This window comes from Alternaria incomplexa (genome assembly GCF_024043165.1).
Source record: "Alternaria incomplexa strain BMP 0042 chromosome Unknown scaffold_15, whole genome shotgun sequence".
Lineage (NCBI taxonomy): Eukaryota > Fungi > Ascomycota > Dothideomycetes > Pleosporales > Pleosporaceae > Alternaria > Alternaria incomplexa.
Genome location: NW_026249864.1, coordinates 140,689 through 159,689, shown reverse-complemented (window position 1 = coordinate 159,689; position 19,001 = coordinate 140,689). Strand labels below are relative to the sequence as shown.

The 19,001-nt window shown below is 52.7% G+C and overlaps 9 protein-coding genes across 9 annotated transcripts; 4 read left to right on the top strand and 5 right to left on the bottom strand.

Moving 5' to 3' along the window:
* Positions 1-2,297: 2,297 nt before the first annotated feature.
* J4E90_009117 (calmodulin) lies at positions 2,298-3,138 on the bottom strand (the record flags this gene model as incomplete). Its single annotated transcript, XM_051438638.1, has 6 exons — positions 2,298-2,332; positions 2,381-2,593; positions 2,643-2,768; positions 2,896-2,911; positions 2,971-3,027; positions 3,136-3,138. 6 exons carry the CDS (start codon positions 3,136-3,138, stop codon positions 2,298-2,300), a joined length of 450 nt encoding a protein of 149 aa, XP_051287301.1.
* Positions 3,139-3,456: 318 nt separating this feature from the next.
* J4E90_009116 (uncharacterized protein) lies at positions 3,457-4,694 on the top strand (the record flags this gene model as incomplete). Its single annotated transcript, XM_051438637.1, has 2 exons — positions 3,457-4,012; positions 4,063-4,694. The coding sequence occupies 2 exons, from the start codon at positions 3,457-3,459 to the stop codon at positions 4,692-4,694; spliced, it is 1,188 nt and encodes a 395-aa protein (XP_051287300.1).
* Positions 4,695-5,377: 683 nt separating this feature from the next.
* J4E90_009115 (uncharacterized protein) lies at positions 5,378-6,250 on the top strand (the record flags this gene model as incomplete). The annotated part of the gene is made up of 1 exon (XM_051438636.1): positions 5,378-6,250. One exon carries the CDS (start codon positions 5,378-5,380, stop codon positions 6,248-6,250), a length of 873 nt encoding a protein of 290 aa, XP_051287299.1.
* Positions 6,251-6,330: 80 nt separating this feature from the next.
* J4E90_009114 (uncharacterized protein) lies at positions 6,331-7,056 on the bottom strand (the record flags this gene model as incomplete). The annotated part of the gene is made up of 3 exons (XM_051438635.1): positions 6,331-6,486; positions 6,542-6,643; positions 6,697-7,056. 3 exons carry the CDS (start codon positions 7,054-7,056, stop codon positions 6,331-6,333), a joined length of 618 nt encoding a protein of 205 aa, XP_051287298.1.
* A 1,728-nt stretch (positions 7,057-8,784) lies between these two features.
* Positions 8,785-9,970, top strand: J4E90_009113 (uncharacterized protein; the record flags this gene model as incomplete). Its single annotated transcript, XM_051438634.1, has 4 exons — positions 8,785-8,914; positions 8,963-9,089; positions 9,153-9,806; positions 9,868-9,970. The coding sequence occupies 4 exons, from the start codon at positions 8,785-8,787 to the stop codon at positions 9,968-9,970; spliced, it is 1,014 nt and encodes a 337-aa protein (XP_051287297.1).
* An 816-nt stretch (positions 9,971-10,786) lies between these two features.
* On the bottom strand, positions 10,787-11,499 carry J4E90_009112 (uncharacterized protein; the record flags this gene model as incomplete). The annotated part of the gene is made up of 3 exons (XM_051438633.1): positions 10,787-11,012; positions 11,064-11,230; positions 11,296-11,499. 3 exons carry the CDS (start codon positions 11,497-11,499, stop codon positions 10,787-10,789), a joined length of 597 nt encoding a protein of 198 aa, XP_051287296.1.
* A 1,836-nt stretch (positions 11,500-13,335) lies between these two features.
* On the top strand, positions 13,336-13,811 carry J4E90_009111 (uncharacterized protein; the record flags this gene model as incomplete). Its single annotated transcript, XM_051438632.1, has 2 exons — positions 13,336-13,572; positions 13,626-13,811. 2 exons carry the CDS (start codon positions 13,336-13,338, stop codon positions 13,809-13,811), a joined length of 423 nt encoding a protein of 140 aa, XP_051287295.1.
* A 1,058-nt stretch (positions 13,812-14,869) lies between these two features.
* J4E90_009110 (uncharacterized protein) lies at positions 14,870-15,872 on the bottom strand (the record flags this gene model as incomplete). The annotated part of the gene is made up of 2 exons (XM_051438631.1): positions 14,870-15,496; positions 15,699-15,872. The coding sequence occupies 2 exons, from the start codon at positions 15,870-15,872 to the stop codon at positions 14,870-14,872; spliced, it is 801 nt and encodes a 266-aa protein (XP_051287294.1).
* Positions 15,873-17,361: 1,489 nt separating this feature from the next.
* J4E90_009109 (uncharacterized protein) lies at positions 17,362-18,011 on the bottom strand (the record flags this gene model as incomplete). The annotated part of the gene is made up of 3 exons (XM_051438630.1): positions 17,362-17,507; positions 17,583-17,718; positions 17,772-18,011. The coding sequence occupies 3 exons, from the start codon at positions 18,009-18,011 to the stop codon at positions 17,362-17,364; spliced, it is 522 nt and encodes a 173-aa protein (XP_051287293.1).
* Between the last annotated feature and the right edge of the window lie 990 nt (positions 18,012-19,001).

Genomic DNA, 19,001 nt, shown 5'->3' with positions numbered 1-19,001 from the left:
GAGTCTTTCACAGTTTAACTTCCGTACAAATCGACATGGTCGCAGTAGTAGACGCGTGCATACCCAAGATCGACGGTCGGATGCGTTTGCGCTATATAGATAGCCGACCCATGGAGCATACTCTAAAGCACCAGTTCGGTGCGTACTGGAAATAGCATCATCGTCGCGATATATTAGATTTTCCTTCCGATCGGACCAGCGAGTGAAACGGCCTAGGTCTTCAGCGCAGTAGAAAGCCGAACCACTCGGATGCTAGCCTGTCGATCTGAATCGTCGCATCGAGTGAACTCGGAGCACCCCATGGGCTGCTACTGGTATCACTTCGAACAAACGCAGACGATTTCCCGGTCGCATGCAGGGTCTACACAATACTCATGTACACATAAAACGAGCGGTAGATTGGCGAGCGCGATGCTGGGTCTAGAACTAGGCTGAAGATTATATAAGCTGGTGAGTTATTACCCCATGCATGACGTTATTCCTGAGTAAACCCTCTCGAACGGAAGAGAAGATGGAGGGAACAGGCGGCTCGATCAGAACGGACGGTGGCCCCTACATCGCTAACCTATGGTATCACGATGCCTGGGGACACTCCCGGCAACAGCGAGATCTACTGTTCCTACACTCGTGAATCAAGCCAAGAGTTTATACCGCATTTCTGACTGCATTTAAATATTAAAGGTCGCACGTCTCGGACAAACATCATGTTCACTACGACTCAATCCATCAACTTCCTGTCACATGACATGTAGCTAGAGTATCGACAGCTTGGTACGTACGGTTCGCGACAGTTACTTCCCATGTTGTATAGAGGAAGTACCAACGAACCGTAGGCATTGATAAAGGCGTAATAATCATACGGGATGTGCATCGATACTTCTAGGCCATTGTCAAACAGTGTACATGATCAGCTTTTCCAAATCCGATTACGTGAACATGTGTACTATTTGAGTCTTCCCAAGAGAACTGTAGGTTTTACTTGCTCAATATTGCTTCTCTAGTACATCTATCATTTCGCAATGTCTTGAATCACTTCTTCAACTCGTACTCATCAAGATTCGGACGTTTCCACGCTTCCTACACAAAGTTGCAACCCATACAAGAAGGGTACCAAGGTAATTCCAAGGTACACTTGTATCACTACTTCTTCCCAGACACTCAGGGGTTCGCACTTGGCCCCAGCCTGTTATGACTCAGCAACCTACGCAAACTCTTCACCTCCGTAGTCACATCGACACGCCAACCTCGCGCCCAAGAACGGTCGAGAGGGTCAGTAGACCCTAGCAACTTCAATGTCTTAGGCGGTACCGGGCAAATGTCTTATTCGAGATCCTAGAAAGCCGTTGCGCAACGTCGCGGCTCCCTCCGCCTCTACTTGCCAAGCCAGATGGGGCCGCAACCGTCGTGGTTTACGATGACGACGACTCGGACATGAGATGGCAGTCGCCATGCTAGGGATTTCCGTCAGTGGGTGGATAATCGAACGGGAGATGGCATTTGCCGTAAACGTCTCTCCATGACTTGCTGTACCGAAGATCCTTATTCCCTTTTCGTGTCGATCTCGCCTATACTTTCTAGTGATGACATACAGACGGGGCGGCAGTACGGCCTCTTGACCCGTTCGGCTCGAGGAGGACTGCGTATATTCCTGCTCGCAATGCAATACGGGTACAAGACTACGAATAGAAGAGTATGCGAGTCGGTCATAACAAACAGAAAGCAATTGCACGACCAGACACCTTTTGGAAATCTATGTGTCTTGTGCGAGGTTGCCATATTGTCTCACTGTGGTGGACGCAGATGCGTTGATCATCATGGGGGAGGGGCGTAGGGCAATCGCAATGAAGCAGCCGAAGATCGCAATCCGCAGCGCAGTTGGGCAGAGGAAGAAGGTTTACCCTTGAAGACGCGCATTCGTGTCCATGGAGACTGATCAGCAAAGGACCCGCAGGCTAAGCGGTCAAAGCTTGTCCGGGTATGCACCGCCTCATGGCCCTGCGTGTCTTGCAAAAACCTGAAGGCTTGAGTGTGGCTCAAGACCATTCAGGAGAGGCTCTGCACCAAAGTGAAAGTTGGGGTAAATACGTGAGAATGTGAATTGAGGATAGGTATAGGAGACAATTCCCTGCAGACGCTGACAAACAAGCCGGGCGACTCGGGTTACAAGCAACCGAATCCGGGGTACAAAGACACGACACGCCAAGTAGGTCAAACTGTGCCGTCACTCGTCGACATCAACTCTCAGCCGTGCTACCGTCGCAATACATGTAGTCATTCCACCTCGCAACTTCAGAGGCTTACTTCTGCATCATGAGCTGGACGAACTCGTTGTCTGGATTGTATTAGAGCGGCACGTGTGATGGCAGCAAACAGGACGTACAGTCAATTCGGCCGTCGCCGTCCTGGTCGGCCTCCCGGATCATCTCGTCAACCTCGTCATCGGTCAATTTCTCGCCGATAGAAGTCATGACGTGGCGCAGCTCGGCGGCGGAGATGAAGCCGTTGTTGTCGCGGTCGAAGACCTTGAAGGCTTCCCGGATCTCCTCCTCGGAGTCGGTGTCCTTCATCTTGCGGGCCATCATGGTCAGAAATTCTGCACGAGGTTAGAGCGGGCGTGTGGCAGAAGTGGGAGGGAGAGGTGCCTGGGAAGTCAATGGTGCCGTTGTTGTCGGCATCCACCTCGTTGATCATGTCCTGGAGCTCAGACTCGCTGGGATTTTGGCCGAGCGAGCGCATGACGGTGCCCAGCTCTTTGGTAGTGATTTGGCCTGTGAGGCATCATCGTCAGCGGGGTCAAACTCGGGTGTCTAGTGCGGAGTGCGGTTGCGTGGGCAGGAACGAGGGCGCTCCCAGGGGGGCAAGGTGTGGGTGGTGCAGGCGACGGAGAGTACTGACCATCGCCGTCCTTGTCCTGCATCACAAGGTGGTTAGCTGGTGTTGGTGGGCAGGCAGGGCTGGGCGGCCACTTACAAACAGAGAGAAGGCCTCCTTGAACTCGGAGACCTGCTCCTCGGTGAGAGAATCGGCCTAGATGGCAGTGTTAGCAATGCGCCGGGCTGGGGGCGGGCGTGCGGTCGTCGTGTTTTGCAGGGCGGGGTATGTGCGAGGGCGCGCGGGCGGGGCGGGGCTACACACCATGTTGTCTCTGGGTGGTGGGTGGTGGGTGCGAGGGTGAAGGGTGCTGGGCTGCTGGGCGACGATGGGTTGGGGTGGTGGATAGAGCAGAGGCGCAGGTGTGGTGTGAAGGAGGGTCCCGTAGTGTTTGCGGCTGGGCAAGATGGGCTGGAGTGGAGCAGGCTGTCAGACGGCCGTCTGTTGGGGAGCTGGCCTAGCGTCGCCCAGAGCGGGAAGGCGGCTCCCTCGCCGGCGCACCGCACCTCAGCCGCCGACACGCCTGCGAAGCGGCCGTCACTCACAGTCTGGCCGTCCTCTCAGGTTGACCCTCGCCAGCCCAGCATGTGGCGGGACCGAACCAACCTCTTCATATCCTACCGCCAGTCCTACGCCCACCACCCCCAGCAGAAGACGCGCCATGCCCGCCCGCGCTCCAATGGCCTGGGCGACAGCACGCGCGTGTCCGAGGAGCGCCAGGGCCTCATGTCCAGCGGCGCCTACCACGACGACGGCGACGCCGTGATTGAGATGGACCTGCTGCCTCCGCGCTGGCTCGACGTGCAGGACGAAATCACCCAGCACCTCGCCGACATCGCCACGCAGACACGCAAGCTCGACCAGCTGCACCAGAAGCACGTGCTGCCTGGCTTCGATGACGAAGACGTCAAGAGGCGCGAGGAGCGCGACATTGAGCATCTCACCCAGGCCATCACGCGCCTCTTCCAAAAGTGCCAGCAAGCCATCAAGCGCATAGACGCCATGGTCCGCGACGCAAAACAGCAGGGCAGCATCGCCCAGGGCGAAGACGTCATGGCCCAGAACCTCAAAATCGCACTGGCAACCCGCGTTGGCCATGTCAGTGCCATGTTCCGCAAGAAGCAGGCTGCCTACCTCAAGAGTGAGACAACCCCCGCCTCACAGCCCTGGCTATGCTAACAGTCTGTCGAGAACTACGCGACCTTGGCGGCTTCACCTCGCCCTTCCGCGTTGCAACACCCGTCCAAAACCCCTACAACGACCCTGCCTTGCAAGAGTCGGACGCCGATCGCTCCTTCTCCCAGTCCACTCTCCTCCAGACAAAGCAACAGCGCATGCGCCACGACCCCAATCAAGCAATCATTGCTCAGCGCGAGCGCGAAATCGAAGACATCGCCCAAGGCATCATCGAGCTAGCAAACATCTTCCAAGAGCTGCAGACCATGGTCATCGATCAGGGCAGCATGCTCGATCGCATAGATTACAATGTAGAGAACATGTCGCGAGACGTCAAAGAAGCCGACAAGGAGCTCAACGTCGCCTCTGGATACCAGAAGCGCAGCATCAAGAGGAAGATTATGCTACTGCTAGCCATCTTGATCGCAGCTGTTTTCATACTACTGTCGCTCAAATTGGGCAGGAAAGGAGCAAATAATACGCCCGCCGCTCCACAAGTACCTGACGTTCCGCCGGCCATGGCCATGGCAATGGGATACAGACGACAATCAACAAGCATGCGCACAAGTCGCATATGGCATCGCAGGAGGCGGCGCTTGTGGCAGGGGACGAGAAGCGACCCACTAGATAAATACATGTCAAGCTGAGCTCTCCCATATACTATTTCCAATCATCTTCTCACTTCACATCAGACTACACGCTCAACAGCCACCTCTACTTCCAAGTAATCAGGCATCAGATTTGCTGCAGGATAGAGTGCAGCGGTGGGCGAGGGCGGCGTAAGCATCGCTATCGGGGTGGCGCAGGCGGGTGCAACGGTGAGCCCCACAGCTGCATGGGCGTTGGGTCAGAACCAGACTGCAGTTTAGGCACCAGCATGTCAGACTGCACAATGCAAGGCCCCATAGTCTCAGAACTCAAAAGTGTAAGTCGCGTAGATTGAACTCGGTGCGTGTTGCGAGAGTGGACGTAAATAGCCAATAATGGTGGTACCTCGGCTCGGTTGCTCTTCTACGCCAAGGTCGTGAATTCAACTCGTGCTATTAAACGTGCATTCCTGAGAAGGACTTTTATATCATTACCAATTGACGTCTCTGTGTTCTCTGGCTCAGCTGATGAAGCAACCTGCTCGCTCTATGGCCGTATCATTACTAGCAAATCGTACGTGAATTACGAGGAAGCGTGTTCTTTCGAGGCTGTGTTTCGAAGACCTGCTCTAGAGAAGGTCGTCGCGTCGTTGACAATTAGCTAACAAGACGCAATGTAGTATACATCTCTGCCTAGGTGTCTATATACCTCATCATACCAGCTTCCTTGTTCACACGCAGCAATGGAGCTATCAGCCTCTCCACCCAATGCAGACATAGTAACACCGCTATCCGATTTTCAAAAGATAGGTCACAACACATATCTCTGGACATCATCATCATACCTATCCCAACTCGCAGAGCAAACTCCGCTCATCCTACTCTTCACTTGGAACGCTGCGGCCGCAAAGCACATCGCCAAATACACACTTGCCTACCAGAAGCTTTTCCCAACATCCCGCATCCTGCTGGTACGATGCTTCACCCCAGACATGTTCCGCCGTACCTCGTCCTACGCCACTTTGCTCGAGCCAACAACAGATCTTGTAGCCGAACATACCGCTTCAGGAGGACGCATCCTTGTCCATAGTTTCTCAAACGGCGGCGGGAATCAAGTCAATGAATTTGCAAAAGCATGGAAAAAGAAGTATGGTACAGTGCTACCAATGCAAGCACAGATTCTCGATTCCAGTCCGACCAAAGGCCCGTGGATGCAGAGCCATGCAGCCATTTCCGCGTCCCTTCCCAGAAACACGTTTTGGGGTCGGTTTGGTGGGGCGCTGGTTCATCTTCTCCTTGTCCTCACATTTATTGCAGACAAGACTACGGGAAGGGAGAATATGATGGTAGTTCTCTGCCGAGAACTGAACGATGAATCGGTGTTTGATACCAATGTACCGCGTCTGTATTTGTATAGTCATTCGGATACGATGGTTCGGTTTGAGGAGGCAGATGAGCACGCTGATCTTGCCAAGGCAAAGGGATGGGATGTGACAAAGGTGCAGTTTGAGAAAAGTCCGCACTGTGGTCATATCAGGGAGGACGAGAACAAATATTGGGCAGCGGTTATGGAAGCTTGGAAGAAGGGGCCGAGGAGTGGTAAGATGTCTACTTGATCTAGATACCAGCGTAACGCAGTCCTCATCTTCCTTGTATTTATTCTAAGCGGAATCTGGTATGTTGCGTCTTGGTACGTCTACAATCGAGCTGCCACCAGACTCAGATATATGTTCCACAGTAAACCGCAGAAGCTGAGGAAGACAATACGACGCTCGACAGGGATGAAGGTGGTGCTAAAGAAGTTGGCAATCGGCCAGACCTTGTACGAATCGAAGATGAGACCGACGAGCTCCTGTTTTAAGTATTAGCACTGCACACAGCAGCCCTTCGGCAGAGGGCCTACTTACGTTTCTGAAGTCTTGCCCAATCATCGCAACTGTCTTGCCCTTCATGAGACCAATCAGAATCAGGAACATTGACTGGTTCAGTAGCGCGCCCATGGTTATGCACTGTATCTCGTAAGCTTTAATCCGTCACCACAATTGGAGCATAGGCCACTCACGTCCGTAAACCACTTCTTGAAAATATTCCACCAGTTCCTCACTCTAACCTCTTCTTCCACAATGCCCTTTCCTTCTCCATCACCTCTCAGCATTATGCCCTTCTCCTCTTCACCTTCGCCTACAGCCCTTGTTTGCTTGACGGTCTTCCAGCCCGGAAACGCGCGCTCGAGCCAATTCTGCCAGTGGTAGTTGATGGGCGCGGTGAGTACGACCATGATGGCGAACTGGGTAAAGAGGACGCGGTCGAAGACGAAGGGCTTAGATTCGTTCCATGCTTTCAAGCGTTGCGCGATGACGTTGCTGCATGAGTCTATGGCGAGAGCGGAAAGACAGGCTACCGCGATGGGAGGTAGCTTCATCGTGGCGAAGAAGGTATCTTGGAACGCGAGGAAAGCCGGCGGAGAGTCGCTGTCTAGGTAGTTGATGAGGATGGTGGGGATCAGGTCGCAGGACCGATTGCGAGATGCAGATCAGCGAGGCCAAGTAAGCATCGCAGTACGCGGGCGTTTCGGCGAGGCGGTCACGGACGGTTTCGTAGCAGGGTGGTTGTAGTGGTGGAAAACCAACAAAAGTCAATCGGAGTGCGGCATGGCCATCTGCTTCGGCTGCGCCGTTGCAATGCCACTCCACATTGGTTGGTGTTGCTACCTACTGCGCTTGTCGGGGCATTGGCGCTTGAATCAGACGGTGGCTTGATACGCGTCACAAATGACTCGGCAGCACGCTTATCGCTCTCTCAGCCTTTACGAGGCCTTTGCCGCGGTTTTGTCACTTACTTAACTTCTCGATTCCCTGGTAGGAGAGGACCTGGAGCTTCATACCTCCCAATATTAAGCCGCGCACGAGTGGCCGAGTTGTGGCAGCAGCCCACGGAGCCCTGGACAGGCTGCTTCTTGAGAAATTTTGGTGGCGTACACGCTGCACACCTATGACAACGCTCGGCCGAACAGGAGGCACATGAAATCTGCAGAGATCGTAAATGAGGCAGGACAACATAAGCCAACAGTTTTGGAATAAGGAGCCGACATGAATTGGAATACCTATCACATCTCGCCTTTTACACTTGATAGGTTAAGCAAATACCAGACATTAACGAGTTCACGATCGCATCCAGAGTAGCCTCATGCAGTCCCTGAATCTATTGCAATCTCTAAAGCAATGGGCCATTATGAATTACAGGCTGTGATAGACAATATTGTGTATGGGGTGACAACAAGCTGTTGATGTGTAATTAAGTCTGTATCTACACACGCCCGCATGCCCCGCAAAAAACTCGCAATGTGAGAGAATACACTCCAGGCTAAAAGCTTGTCTTGTCCAATAAAACCAAAAGAAGAATTAACAGATAGAGCGAACTATGCAGAGAGCTACATGCAAACACAACCTGTCGCATGTATACCTAGGTACCTTCTTGACTCGAATCTTGGCGTGGGTAGCCAGGTTTCAATAATGCTCTGTATATAGATCGCAAGATGAAGACCTGAAATGTATGAATGAAGTAGAAGACATCGAGTCTGTTCGAGGACCCAAGTCACATGCAATTTAGGCTTCCAAGCCGTAACTAGGTAGCCACGTGTCAGAGCAAGAACGCGATTGCGTAGAACCCAAATAGTTCTCCGAAACCGAAACTCTTTTCAACCCGCAACCTAATCTCATATTACTCTACTGCTTCTTTTTCTTCTCGTTTCTGTTGGTGTTCACTCGTGGCACTCCCCGGCTCGAACCGTGAGCATGGAACAAGGCGACCAAACTCCGTTTAAATCCACCAACGATGACATAGCGCTATACATCATCATTGCTCAGATAACGTCACCGCATAACCAGCTCACCAGTTAACATGCTAAACGGATCTGTAGTCACGTTCGAAAACAAAGCGTAATGTGGGGTTCGATCTGTGTGCATGAACTGGAGATCTACCGAGGCTCAGTAATCGAAGGTGGGTAGACGGCATCGGCGAGCGTGTTGCGCCGTCGTACACCGGTGCTGTCTCTTCTTTCGTTAGTTAGGTACAAGCCATCGTTTTTGCCTCACATCTGTGTCTGTACTCTGCTCCCAAGAAACGATATCTTTCAAGAATTACCACCATCATGTCAAACAAAGCAGCATGGATCCCAGAAGCAAAGGGCCAGCTCCAGGTCAAGGAAGCTCCCATGCCAAAGGCAGGCAAGGGCGAGGTTGTTATTAAGAACCACGCCGTTGCCGTTAACCCCGTAGATTGTGAGTATCTGCATTTTCTAGTAGGAATGAGTTTGCTAATTAGAGCAGGGAAAATCCAGGACTACGGCATCTTCCTGCAAAAGTATCCCAACGTCTGTGGTACTGACGTCGCTGGTGAGGTGCACGAAGTTGGCGAGGGCGTTACACACGTTACCAAGGGCGACCGGGTGCTAGGGTTCGTCTTCCGCCTTCAACCTTGAGAGCTTCCGCGGGGCTGTGAACTAACAGCATGGTACAGACACGCGTTCTCACTCGTGACTAACGACCCCGCGCACGGTGGATTTCAGCTCTACACTGCTTGCAACGCGCTCGTCGTATCGAAGATTCCATCGCACATGACGTTCGCCGAGGCCTCGGTGCTACCTCTTGCCGTCTCCACTGCCGCCGCATGCCTCTTCAAGAAGGAGACCCTCGCGTTACCCTTGCCATCCTCCAACCCCTCTTCTACGGGCAAATCAGTGTTGGTATGGGGCGGTTCGAGCAGCGTTGGAGCGACTGCAATTCAGCTAGCCGCGGGTGCCGGTGTAAAGGTCGTCAGCGTAGCGAGCAAGCACAACCTAGAGAAGCTCAAAGGCCTGGGCGCAACAGCAGCCTTTGACTACAAGGACCCCAAGGTCGCCCACGACATCATCGCTGCTCTCGAAGGCACGGAATTCGCGGGTGTTTGTGACGCCATTGGTACACCGGATGCTGCGGCTGCCTGGGCACCAGTATACGAGAAGCTCGGTGGACGTTATGGCTCTGTGCTGCCTGATGCAGAGGGCCTTCCAAAAGGTATCGAGGGCACAAGCGTCTTCGGTCCAAGTGTAGCGCTGGCGGACAAGTACGTCGGTGACGTTGTCTGGGCTCGGTGGGTGCCAGAGGCGCTAGAAAGGGGTACACTAAAAGCTGTGTAAGTATCTATGTACCAAGTGCGTGTGAGGCATACACTGACTTCGCGCACGTACCTTTAGCCCAGAACCACTGGTAGTTGGAAAGGGACTCGACGCTGTGGCGGAGGGCTACAAGAAGCAGAAGGAGGGTGTCAGCTTTCGCAAGGTTGTGATTGAGTTGTGAGCCCTATCGGAACACTAGCCCACACAACGAACATGTGACAACAACATGTCGAAACTGACGCGGGGCATAGCTCTGAGTGATTGTGTCCAGGCAGTTCCTCTAGAAGCCACGCCCGGCATTACAAGCACATGCATGCGCTGAACATCAACAAGTTTCTGCGGCCCCGGCGAAACATAACCCCGATCGGGTCCACTTGAAAGTTTTTAGCTTCCTGCACTCTGCTTCAGTTCACGTGCTTCTTCTTCTTCTTCTTCTGCAGCTGCAAGCGTATTCAGCGCTCGCCCCTGTGTCGCATTCTCATTGACATCAGTTTCTCTGCTTTGAGCACTTGCTCTTGTAAGTACTACTGCTCTCCCAACTTCCCGTCCCTGCACCATGATGAAAAGCATTCCACATTCGCAGTTTCCACGCTAGCCATCAATCGAACCTACTTTAGATGGTCAATGAGCGCGAATACCTTCCTTGGATGTCTGATTTGCATTTCAACCTCACATTACACTTCTGCTTGTTTTCGACAGCTTTCGCTGACTCTTAACAGGCCACCTAGGCTCCGCCATCGTTTAGCAGTCATGCTGCTATGACCAACATGTATGCAGCTCTGTACGTTACCCAATTAGCAGTGCTCACTACACGATCGTACATAGTTGGAGTTTTGACTATTTCATTCAATACTCATATACAATTAACACCAAGAATACCTATACTTTGCCACTTTCTCTTGATGGTGTTCCACCATACTAATGCACATTGTCTGCCAGAGCTTCGTTCCATCTTTGCTGGGGTATAACAGTTGCTTCGCACTACAAGCTCGATCGCTTAGAGCATGAAGAAGGTGAACAGACCCGTCATACCCGCGAACACAGCGCTGCCAGCGAGATGGGACGCAGCACCTGTTGCTGAAGAAGGTGAAGGTGACTCGGATGTTGAAGTACCGTTTTCGTTGAGCTTACCACCAGTGCCGGCGGTTGATGTAGGCGATACGTTTTCGGTGGCCTTCTCAGAAGCGTTCTTGAATGCATCAAGAGTGTTGGGACCAGACGCCCTAGACAATGTCAGTGAAAGCAAGCGACTACAAGATAAATGGGAAACTTACGGGGGGTTGATAACACCGACCATGCCATTCTGGCAATGCATGCCCTGAGAGCAGTAAAACCAGACGGGAGCTGAAGCATTCTTGACCTCATAGGTGAAGGTTGTGCTGGCGACGCTCTCCATATCAGATGTCGGAACAAAACCGGAGAAGAAGCCACCGTCCATAGGCTTTAAATTTGGACGTACGAAGTCAGTGTATGTCCCACACGCAGTTCGTATATGGAGAATCTTACCTGGCAAGGGTTGGCGAAGGTAGCCTGAGCGACGGAGTGGTTCTTGGGCCAGAACGAGAAGGTGACAGTGTCGCCCTCAGCGGCCTTGAGGCTGTCTGGCTTGAAGACAAGATCGCCAGCCTTGTTGCCGACAATGACCTTGTGATCCATTGCGAAGGTAGCGCTGGCCATGGCCGAAGCAGCGAAGACGGTTGAGAAATGCATTATGGTTGGTCTGTTGGTAAAGAGACTAGCTCGTTTGGTGATTAAGAAAATGCGGGTAGAAACGAAGGTTGTCTTGGTGTGTAATTGGTAGTGAGAAGAGAAGAACGTGGACCTGCCTGCCGAGCCAAATGAGCACATTTGCGTCCATTATATAGTATATAGAGAAACAGTTGCCGCCTGTTGAGCGGATCAGTCGGTATACGCATGCCATGCCATAACACCTTCGAGACTTCAGGCGTCGCGAAGGCACGCTTTCTTGACGCCTGAACGCTTGAAGCGAGATCTGGGGAAACAGGGCGGTCAACGTGTCACAATGCAGAGGTCTGCTACTGGCTATGTTTGCCATGGGCGCCTGTATTGAGCCACTTGCCGCTCGGGTATGGCTGTTTCGAGCCTGAGGCCGATCCTGTGGCTGTCCAGGAGCTAAGACCAGACCCTTATTTCCATGGCAAATGCGTTTCTGGCCAAGGGATGAAACTCGCTGTTGGTCGTTGATGGAACGCGAGATGTTTTGGAGAGCGTGCACGGAAGTCGTGCGCTATTTCCGCCCTGTCATCTCACCCGTGACATGCGTGGATCCATAGCGACTGCCGTGACAGTGGACACCTACCATCGCGATATCTGGAGCGTAGGTAGCTAACGAGCCGTTGGCTCCGCTTTGAGAAATTCTCCGTCACCCGAAAGACTAGCGCAACAAGCAACAGCGTCAACAGCTTCTGGTGCTGCACTCGGCGCTGCCACACATTTTCCGAACGACCAGATCTCATGACATACCACCGAGTTTCCTCGGCACCTTCCTCCGTTGCGCAAAGCGTGGCGACCGTTCCAAGGTTCTATCTGCACCTGGTTGCTTCGCGCCTTCGGAAGTCAAAGCGTCCACGGGCCTGGTATACTGTACCGAATGAACCGACGCTTTGTTCCGCGGCTGTGTTCCAAGGTCAAGGCTCCGCTCTCACGAGATCGCAGCTCCCAGGGAGAACATTCTGGTCGAACTTCAATCAGAAAACGCTACGGTTGTATCTCGTGTCGTGAATGCCGAAATGGGGGTCTGCATGGGCGGTGAATCGACGCTTCCAAGGTTCATCTGCTGACCAAGGTAATCGTTGCTGGTGTGAGCGCTACCCTAACGGACAGCTAACTCGACGACGTCCTCCCCTGAGCAACAACAATTACTGCATCGTGTGTGACGCTCTGACGGTGGTAGTCAGATTCCGTGTTCGTCGACGTGGCTTTGGCTGCCGCCACTTCCGAGACTATACGTGCGTCGCCTTCAGACCCCGTCCGGTCACGACATCATACCTAAATCTCGTGAGATTCATCGTGCACGCGTGCCGGTGGGGTGCAGCATCGTTTTATTGATCGCTGTCCGTGGCTACTTATTATGGCACATTGAATGCAACCATCCGTATCTCCGGGCCTTTTCCTCGTCTACTGGACCGTTTATAGCTAGTGAAAGCCTCTCCCGCTGCTAGCGTGCCAAAAATATCGCAACTCTCCGCATTAATTCTCGTGTCTTTTGGCGCTATAAGCTTATCTGTGCTAACCTACACCAAACGCCGCTATTTCATGGTCATCTGCTTTGACCGCTGAAGCTAGTGCGGTCGAAATGGTAAGTCATTCCGGGATGTCGCTCGCGTTCGCGCTTGGGCACCCTGTAAAGATTGCCATTATGACGAAAGACGAGGTGGAAGCCTCGGATCGTAGAGTGGAGGCTTCGACATGGCGGATGGTATAAATGGCAATGTACTCGCAACTGCAAGACACGCATCATCAGTAACCAGCCCTCCGACTTCCAAACCTCCATTCTCCAAGCCTCTACCCATCTACCAACAAATCATGCAGTTCTCCAGCATCACCTCAGCGGCAATCCTTGGTTTTGCCAGTCTGGCTTCGGCCATCACTGTCAGCTACGATACTGGCTACGATGACGGCAGCCGCGCCTTGACCTCGCTCGCCTGCTCGGACGGCTCCAACGGCCTCATCACAAAGTACAACTGGCAAACTCAAGCCAACGTTGCTGGTTTCCCTAAAATCGGTGGATATATGGGTGTTGCTGGATGGAACAGCCCACAGGTACGTACACTTACTACATTTCCTCATCTTCATTGTCTAACAATACATACTAGTGTGGTACATGCTACGGCGTTACCTACAACGGAAAGACCATCTACGTTCTCGCTGTCGACCATGCTGCTCAAGGCTTCAACCTCGCCAAGGCAGCCATGGACGAGCTTACAAACGGCCAGGCTGCGGCTCTGGGACGTATCGATGCCCAGTACGCTCAGGTCGCTACTAGTAACTGCGGGTTATAAGCACTGCGCTCTACTACAAACGATGATGATTGGAGAGGGAGGATCACGAGAAACATCCGATAATGTGTATTTACAGGATTCCGGATGAGGTATTGCATAGCATAGCGTTCCTTATTTGCATGCGGTGGCGTTTGTACATACATTCCTTACTTAATTCATAGTCCATATAGGATGCAGGTCTGCTTGCCATAAAGAGAGGCGTTATTTATCTGTTGATGTAAACGTCTACCATTGCCGGCCTTAATGACGCCAGAGTCCACAAAGTCTTCACACTTTTTGTGAGCTTCTTGATCATCCTCCCCCCTCCCCTTCACTGTGCGAGTCGCAGCCATGCAGCTGCGGGGTAGGATAAGCCCAAGTTTACTCTTTTCGGCATAGCTCTTGTGAATAGTAAGTGTTCAGGAGATTTTACACCTTCGCTGATGACTAACCTTTCTATACGCTCTCCTCTTCTATGTTGCGTGTATACCTAGTCGTGATCGACAAATTACAAGACCGTTGCGTATATGCAAAGTATGAGATGACGAGGAGATTGCAGGGGTGTGGAAAGCTCGGATAAGGAGATGCAACAAATGTTTGAGGTTGTTGAGAAGGCTATGGAAGGCTGGTCGTTATTACGCTTTCGGTGGACACTGGTAGAGGGGAGTTACCAGATTCGCCGGCTTTGTTATCCCAATTTCTTCTTCTCGGATCTATAGCCTTCTTAGTGAAAGGCTGCAGTGATGGTGGCGGGCAATGCTAACCTACATTGCGGAGACGGTTGCATAGATTGAATGTGCGTAACATTGGCACTGACATCTATTCATTGTTTCTATCTACTTACATGCATCCTCATTTCTCCATGAGATCTAAAGGCTTGTTGGTATATCGCTATTCGCAAAGGAGGGCCATCTACGCGATGACCAAAAGACTTTTGTTGTGGAAACGAAATGTACATGTCCCAAGAGTATCGAGGCTACGCCCGCATAGCCATGCGCTCGTGGCCTGCTATTAGAAAAGGTTGTGTTAAAAAACCCGAGGGGCGATTTGTGATCAAGCGTCCTCGAGACAGCACTTGTTTAACGAGGTGTTGAAGCAAGTAATCGACCAAGACTGCCACTAGCGAATGATGGCTCAGGAACTGGTGACTTGGCGTAGAAGATCTCGCCTTCAATTGTACTAGCAGACGTCCTTGATATGGAAGCCGCCGATTTGTGCGAATAGGACTTTGGACTCGATGGAGCCGTCACTGGGGTAACGAGGTCAATTGATTTGGCTCCGTAAGACCCACTATGCGACGGCTTAGTCCTGGGTGGAAGAGGTCGCGTAGTGGCGGGCGTGTATGGCAGCGAGTAGCTCACTGACGAGGCTGGGGTGTGTGACAGCGAGGGGGCGGCGCTAAAGCTGATTTGTGAAGTAGAGCTACGGCTGTAGCGCGGTCGAACGGTATCGGGGAAGTAGACAGGTGATTGGAATTTGCGGAGATATTTTGATGCCTCCGAGTCGAAACGCTGACACCGGTCGACGCTGTTATCGTCTGACGAGATGTCGGAGAAGGCACATGACGAGCGTTTTGACTCAGGCTGAGTGGGGGAGCGCTGAGGTACAATGTCGCGAAAGGCAAACTCGTCGAACGTGAAGTTGGCAAATGGCGTAGTTGGCGGTGAGTAATGATCGTATGAATAGGTAAGGCTCTTCTCGGTGTCCTTTTTCTTGCAGCTACGTGTGCATGTCAGTGGGTGGCCTGTGCATCATAGAGTGGGTGTGGGCCATACCTTTCCGAGCAATAGAGCACAGAGTTACTGGGAACAATAATTTGCTTCTCGCAGACGGTGCTGCAACACAAGATTAGTGCGCAGTCGCGAGGACTTGGATGACGACAACATACCAGTAGTTCAAAAAACTTACGGCCATTGAGTCCTCGTCCTCGTCGGATGCAGTCTCTTTGTAATGAACGGCTTTGGAGGCGGCTTTGGTGCCGTGGGACTGGGTCCGCTTTGACAGAGGCCTAGAGGGCCGTGCGTGCGCTGGCTGCGACTTTTTGGATTGATGAGACGGGTGACGAACGTGATGTGTGGCCATGATGGATGCAGAAGAACTTTAAAAGCCTCACTGTGGTAATCGCGCACGGTGCACGGTGCACGATGTCGTTACAGGGCTGGAAGTAGGGCAGCAAAGAAGCGGTGACACAGGCCGCCGAGTACCAGCTGCTGATATGACGGAAGGTTCGTGCGTGGCTTTGTTTAGGATCCTTATCGCTTGGGTTCTGCGCCAACGTCTTAGCCAGGAACACGATAGTGCGTGTCTAGATCGTGACGATGTACAAGAAGGGGCCTTGATCGATCGACGAGGTTGAGAGGCGACACCAAGAAGCCAGGAGAACGAGCTTACTTCAACAGACACGGGACGTGCGACGTCGGAAGGAAGGAAGGATAGAGTGCAGTATAGTTCCGGGAACGATGCGCGGGTTGGGCTGGGCTGGGGTGCGCGGCGATAAGCAGCAGTTCGTGAGAGACAGCAAAGCCGAGTATTTCCACGGGGCAGGCGGCTTTCAACGGCAGGATAACAAGCAATGTATCCGAGATCGATAGCAAGAGGAGTGCGGGATTGCGGTCAATAAGTAATTACGAGACCGGCGCCTGCGAGTACCTGAGGGCAGTTCTAGAACATGGTTGACGACGACGGCCTAGATATGCGGTCGGGATATGGTTGCGCGTGTGGGGATGATTCGTGATAGCCATCACGATGGAGCCATTGAGATCATCTAGCACGCCATAGCGGCACCCGCTGCCCGCTGACTCCTCCCTACTACCCCCCACTCGCATCCACCACGGTGCCTTGCTACAACTTAATCTTTGCCGGTGCAGCCACGGTGGGGAAGCCTGGCCAGAGTGCATCCTTTCGCCGTTGCAGCGTTGTGCATGGGAACGTCGCAGCCGTCGTGTTGCAGCGAATTGCGGGCCGAGCATGCACACGGGAAGACCACCAAAGGTCCACGTTCTTGTGCAACTCGGTGCGACTCGCAGCGGGCACCATCACTACACACCACTGCCCACTCGGGTGCGTATCGCTGACGCGACACCGTCACGCCTGCTCTGTGTTGCGAGCTCTCTCAACACAATGAAGCCATATTGCGTATCTATCACAGCCTTCCGTTCGGTAACCGGGCGCGGCTCCTCTTTCGCAATCGACTCACCACGCCTTAGTCGGGCTTTGGACAGCTTTTTTCGCGGCTTCATCCAGCTCACCAGTCGGCTTGCGAGCCGCTATACATAGAGAGTGTTCCTTGCCGATAATCCGCATCTCTGAAGCACTCCGGTTGAGTGACTTTTGACTGTGCATAACTAGATGCGGGTCCATTGTCTACTCGCGTAACTCTATCCTAGCGGCCGCGCAACAAAAGAGCCAACCGGGTCTTCAGAAGGGCCTTCACCGTCTCGAACATGGTGAATCACCAGAAAATCTCTTAGGCTTCAAAATACACACCTTTCTTTATGCTGCAATCCGCCACCATCAGCGTCTATGTACCTTCATATGTCGGTCAAGAGTTTTCTCTCTCGACACCTTGGTCTCAAACAGAAAACGCATCGTCCATGTATCGCCCTCTAGTGACACGCCACAGTTGGATCGGGGTCGAAGTTGGATAAAACGGCCCTTTCTGTTGGTGTTCAGGCACCGGTGGGCAATCAACCTGCTCGAAGCTGAAACGGTTCCGCCCTACCCCACAAAAGTCAGCAACAACTCGCCCGATGTCGTAACATGGCCAGGAAAACAAGACGTGGAGAGACCCACTACACGCGTTCAGAAAGGTCTCGAACGTTTCTTCGTTGCGAATCGTCGCAGATATCAGAGCTTCGAGCGCTGGGTTCAAGTAGAAGAATTCTCCCAGAGTCGAGACCAATCGCGGAATGACGGACTTGTCGTATGTCTGCGACGTTGTCAGATCCACTTCTCCACGAGGCTGCAATGACGATGACTTACGACGTCTGCTCCCACTACAACATCTGGTACGCTCATGCCATAGTCTTCGGGAAAAGTCGCTGCGTCAATGGGATGGCCCCACCTCAGTGCGGCTGTCCGCACTTGAATCCGGGACGTGTCATCGACATCAAGTCCGTTGAGGAAAAGATTTGTTCTGATGGCATCGACAACAGCCTCGTCGCCATCTGTGGCAACCACGCCGGTCGCCCCCAAGTGCTTCGCGCAAAGAATGGACAGCATTCCAGTTCCTGCGCCAAGTTCAAACAATCTCTTCCCGGATACAAACGGTCGGCCAGCCTCGGACGCGAGATGCGACCCGAGCAGCAGGGCGGCTTCCCAAGTTCTGAGACCAGTCGTTCCAGACGAGGAGATGACGGATCGCGCTTCAAGTAGCGTTACCGTACGTTCGTGCGTTACGCTATCATCGATTGAATGATGGGGGTAAGAGTACGTCACGAATGCTTTTTGCTGAGCTGCATCGGCTTCGGAGGGCAGATCAGCAACAAGCAGAATAGTCATCGCTTCCATAATGTCATCTGAGATTTCCTATAATTGGGACGAAGAGAAAGGTCAGCAAGTGCTGCATGGAATCTTTGCGATTGCAAGATGATTATTATGACTTGATAGATGGCTGGCTACAGCGAAGGCAAAGCCATGGTGAGGAGATAGGAGACCATACATCCTCCTCCGGGTCGGTGATCGACCTCTCGAGTTTTGCGACAAGTTGTTTGAGAATCCTCAACCGATAGCGGCCCGGGGGTAGTGATGTGATATTGGCTGCATCGAACAGATTGTGGAAGAGCCACACTTGTACGTTTGGCGCTTTTAGTATCGCATCATCTGGCCATCTTAATTGGTGTGGTTCGACCAGCTGGAAATACTGGCGTTGCAAGATAAGTAGCTGCGGTAGGTTGGATGGTGCGTCCATGGAAGCGACAATAGTTTTTGTTCGGCACGTAAGCTAGAATATTTCAATGTGTCTCAGCCTCCCTAGTCGTGCAGCCTAGTTGTATGTTCTGATTTTGACGAGGGGAAAGAACATCCAAGCACGCATCTGCTTACGTAACTTTGTAGCGGGGCGCCTTGGCAGACTAAGCGAGGCGCACTGCCGACCGCCGACACGACGCAGCAAATTCGACATCTCCATCTTGCCGCCAGCTAACCACAGGTAATCGACAACAGCAAGATCGATCTCTGTCCAGTACGTCCATTGCAGACCCAAGCCCGCCC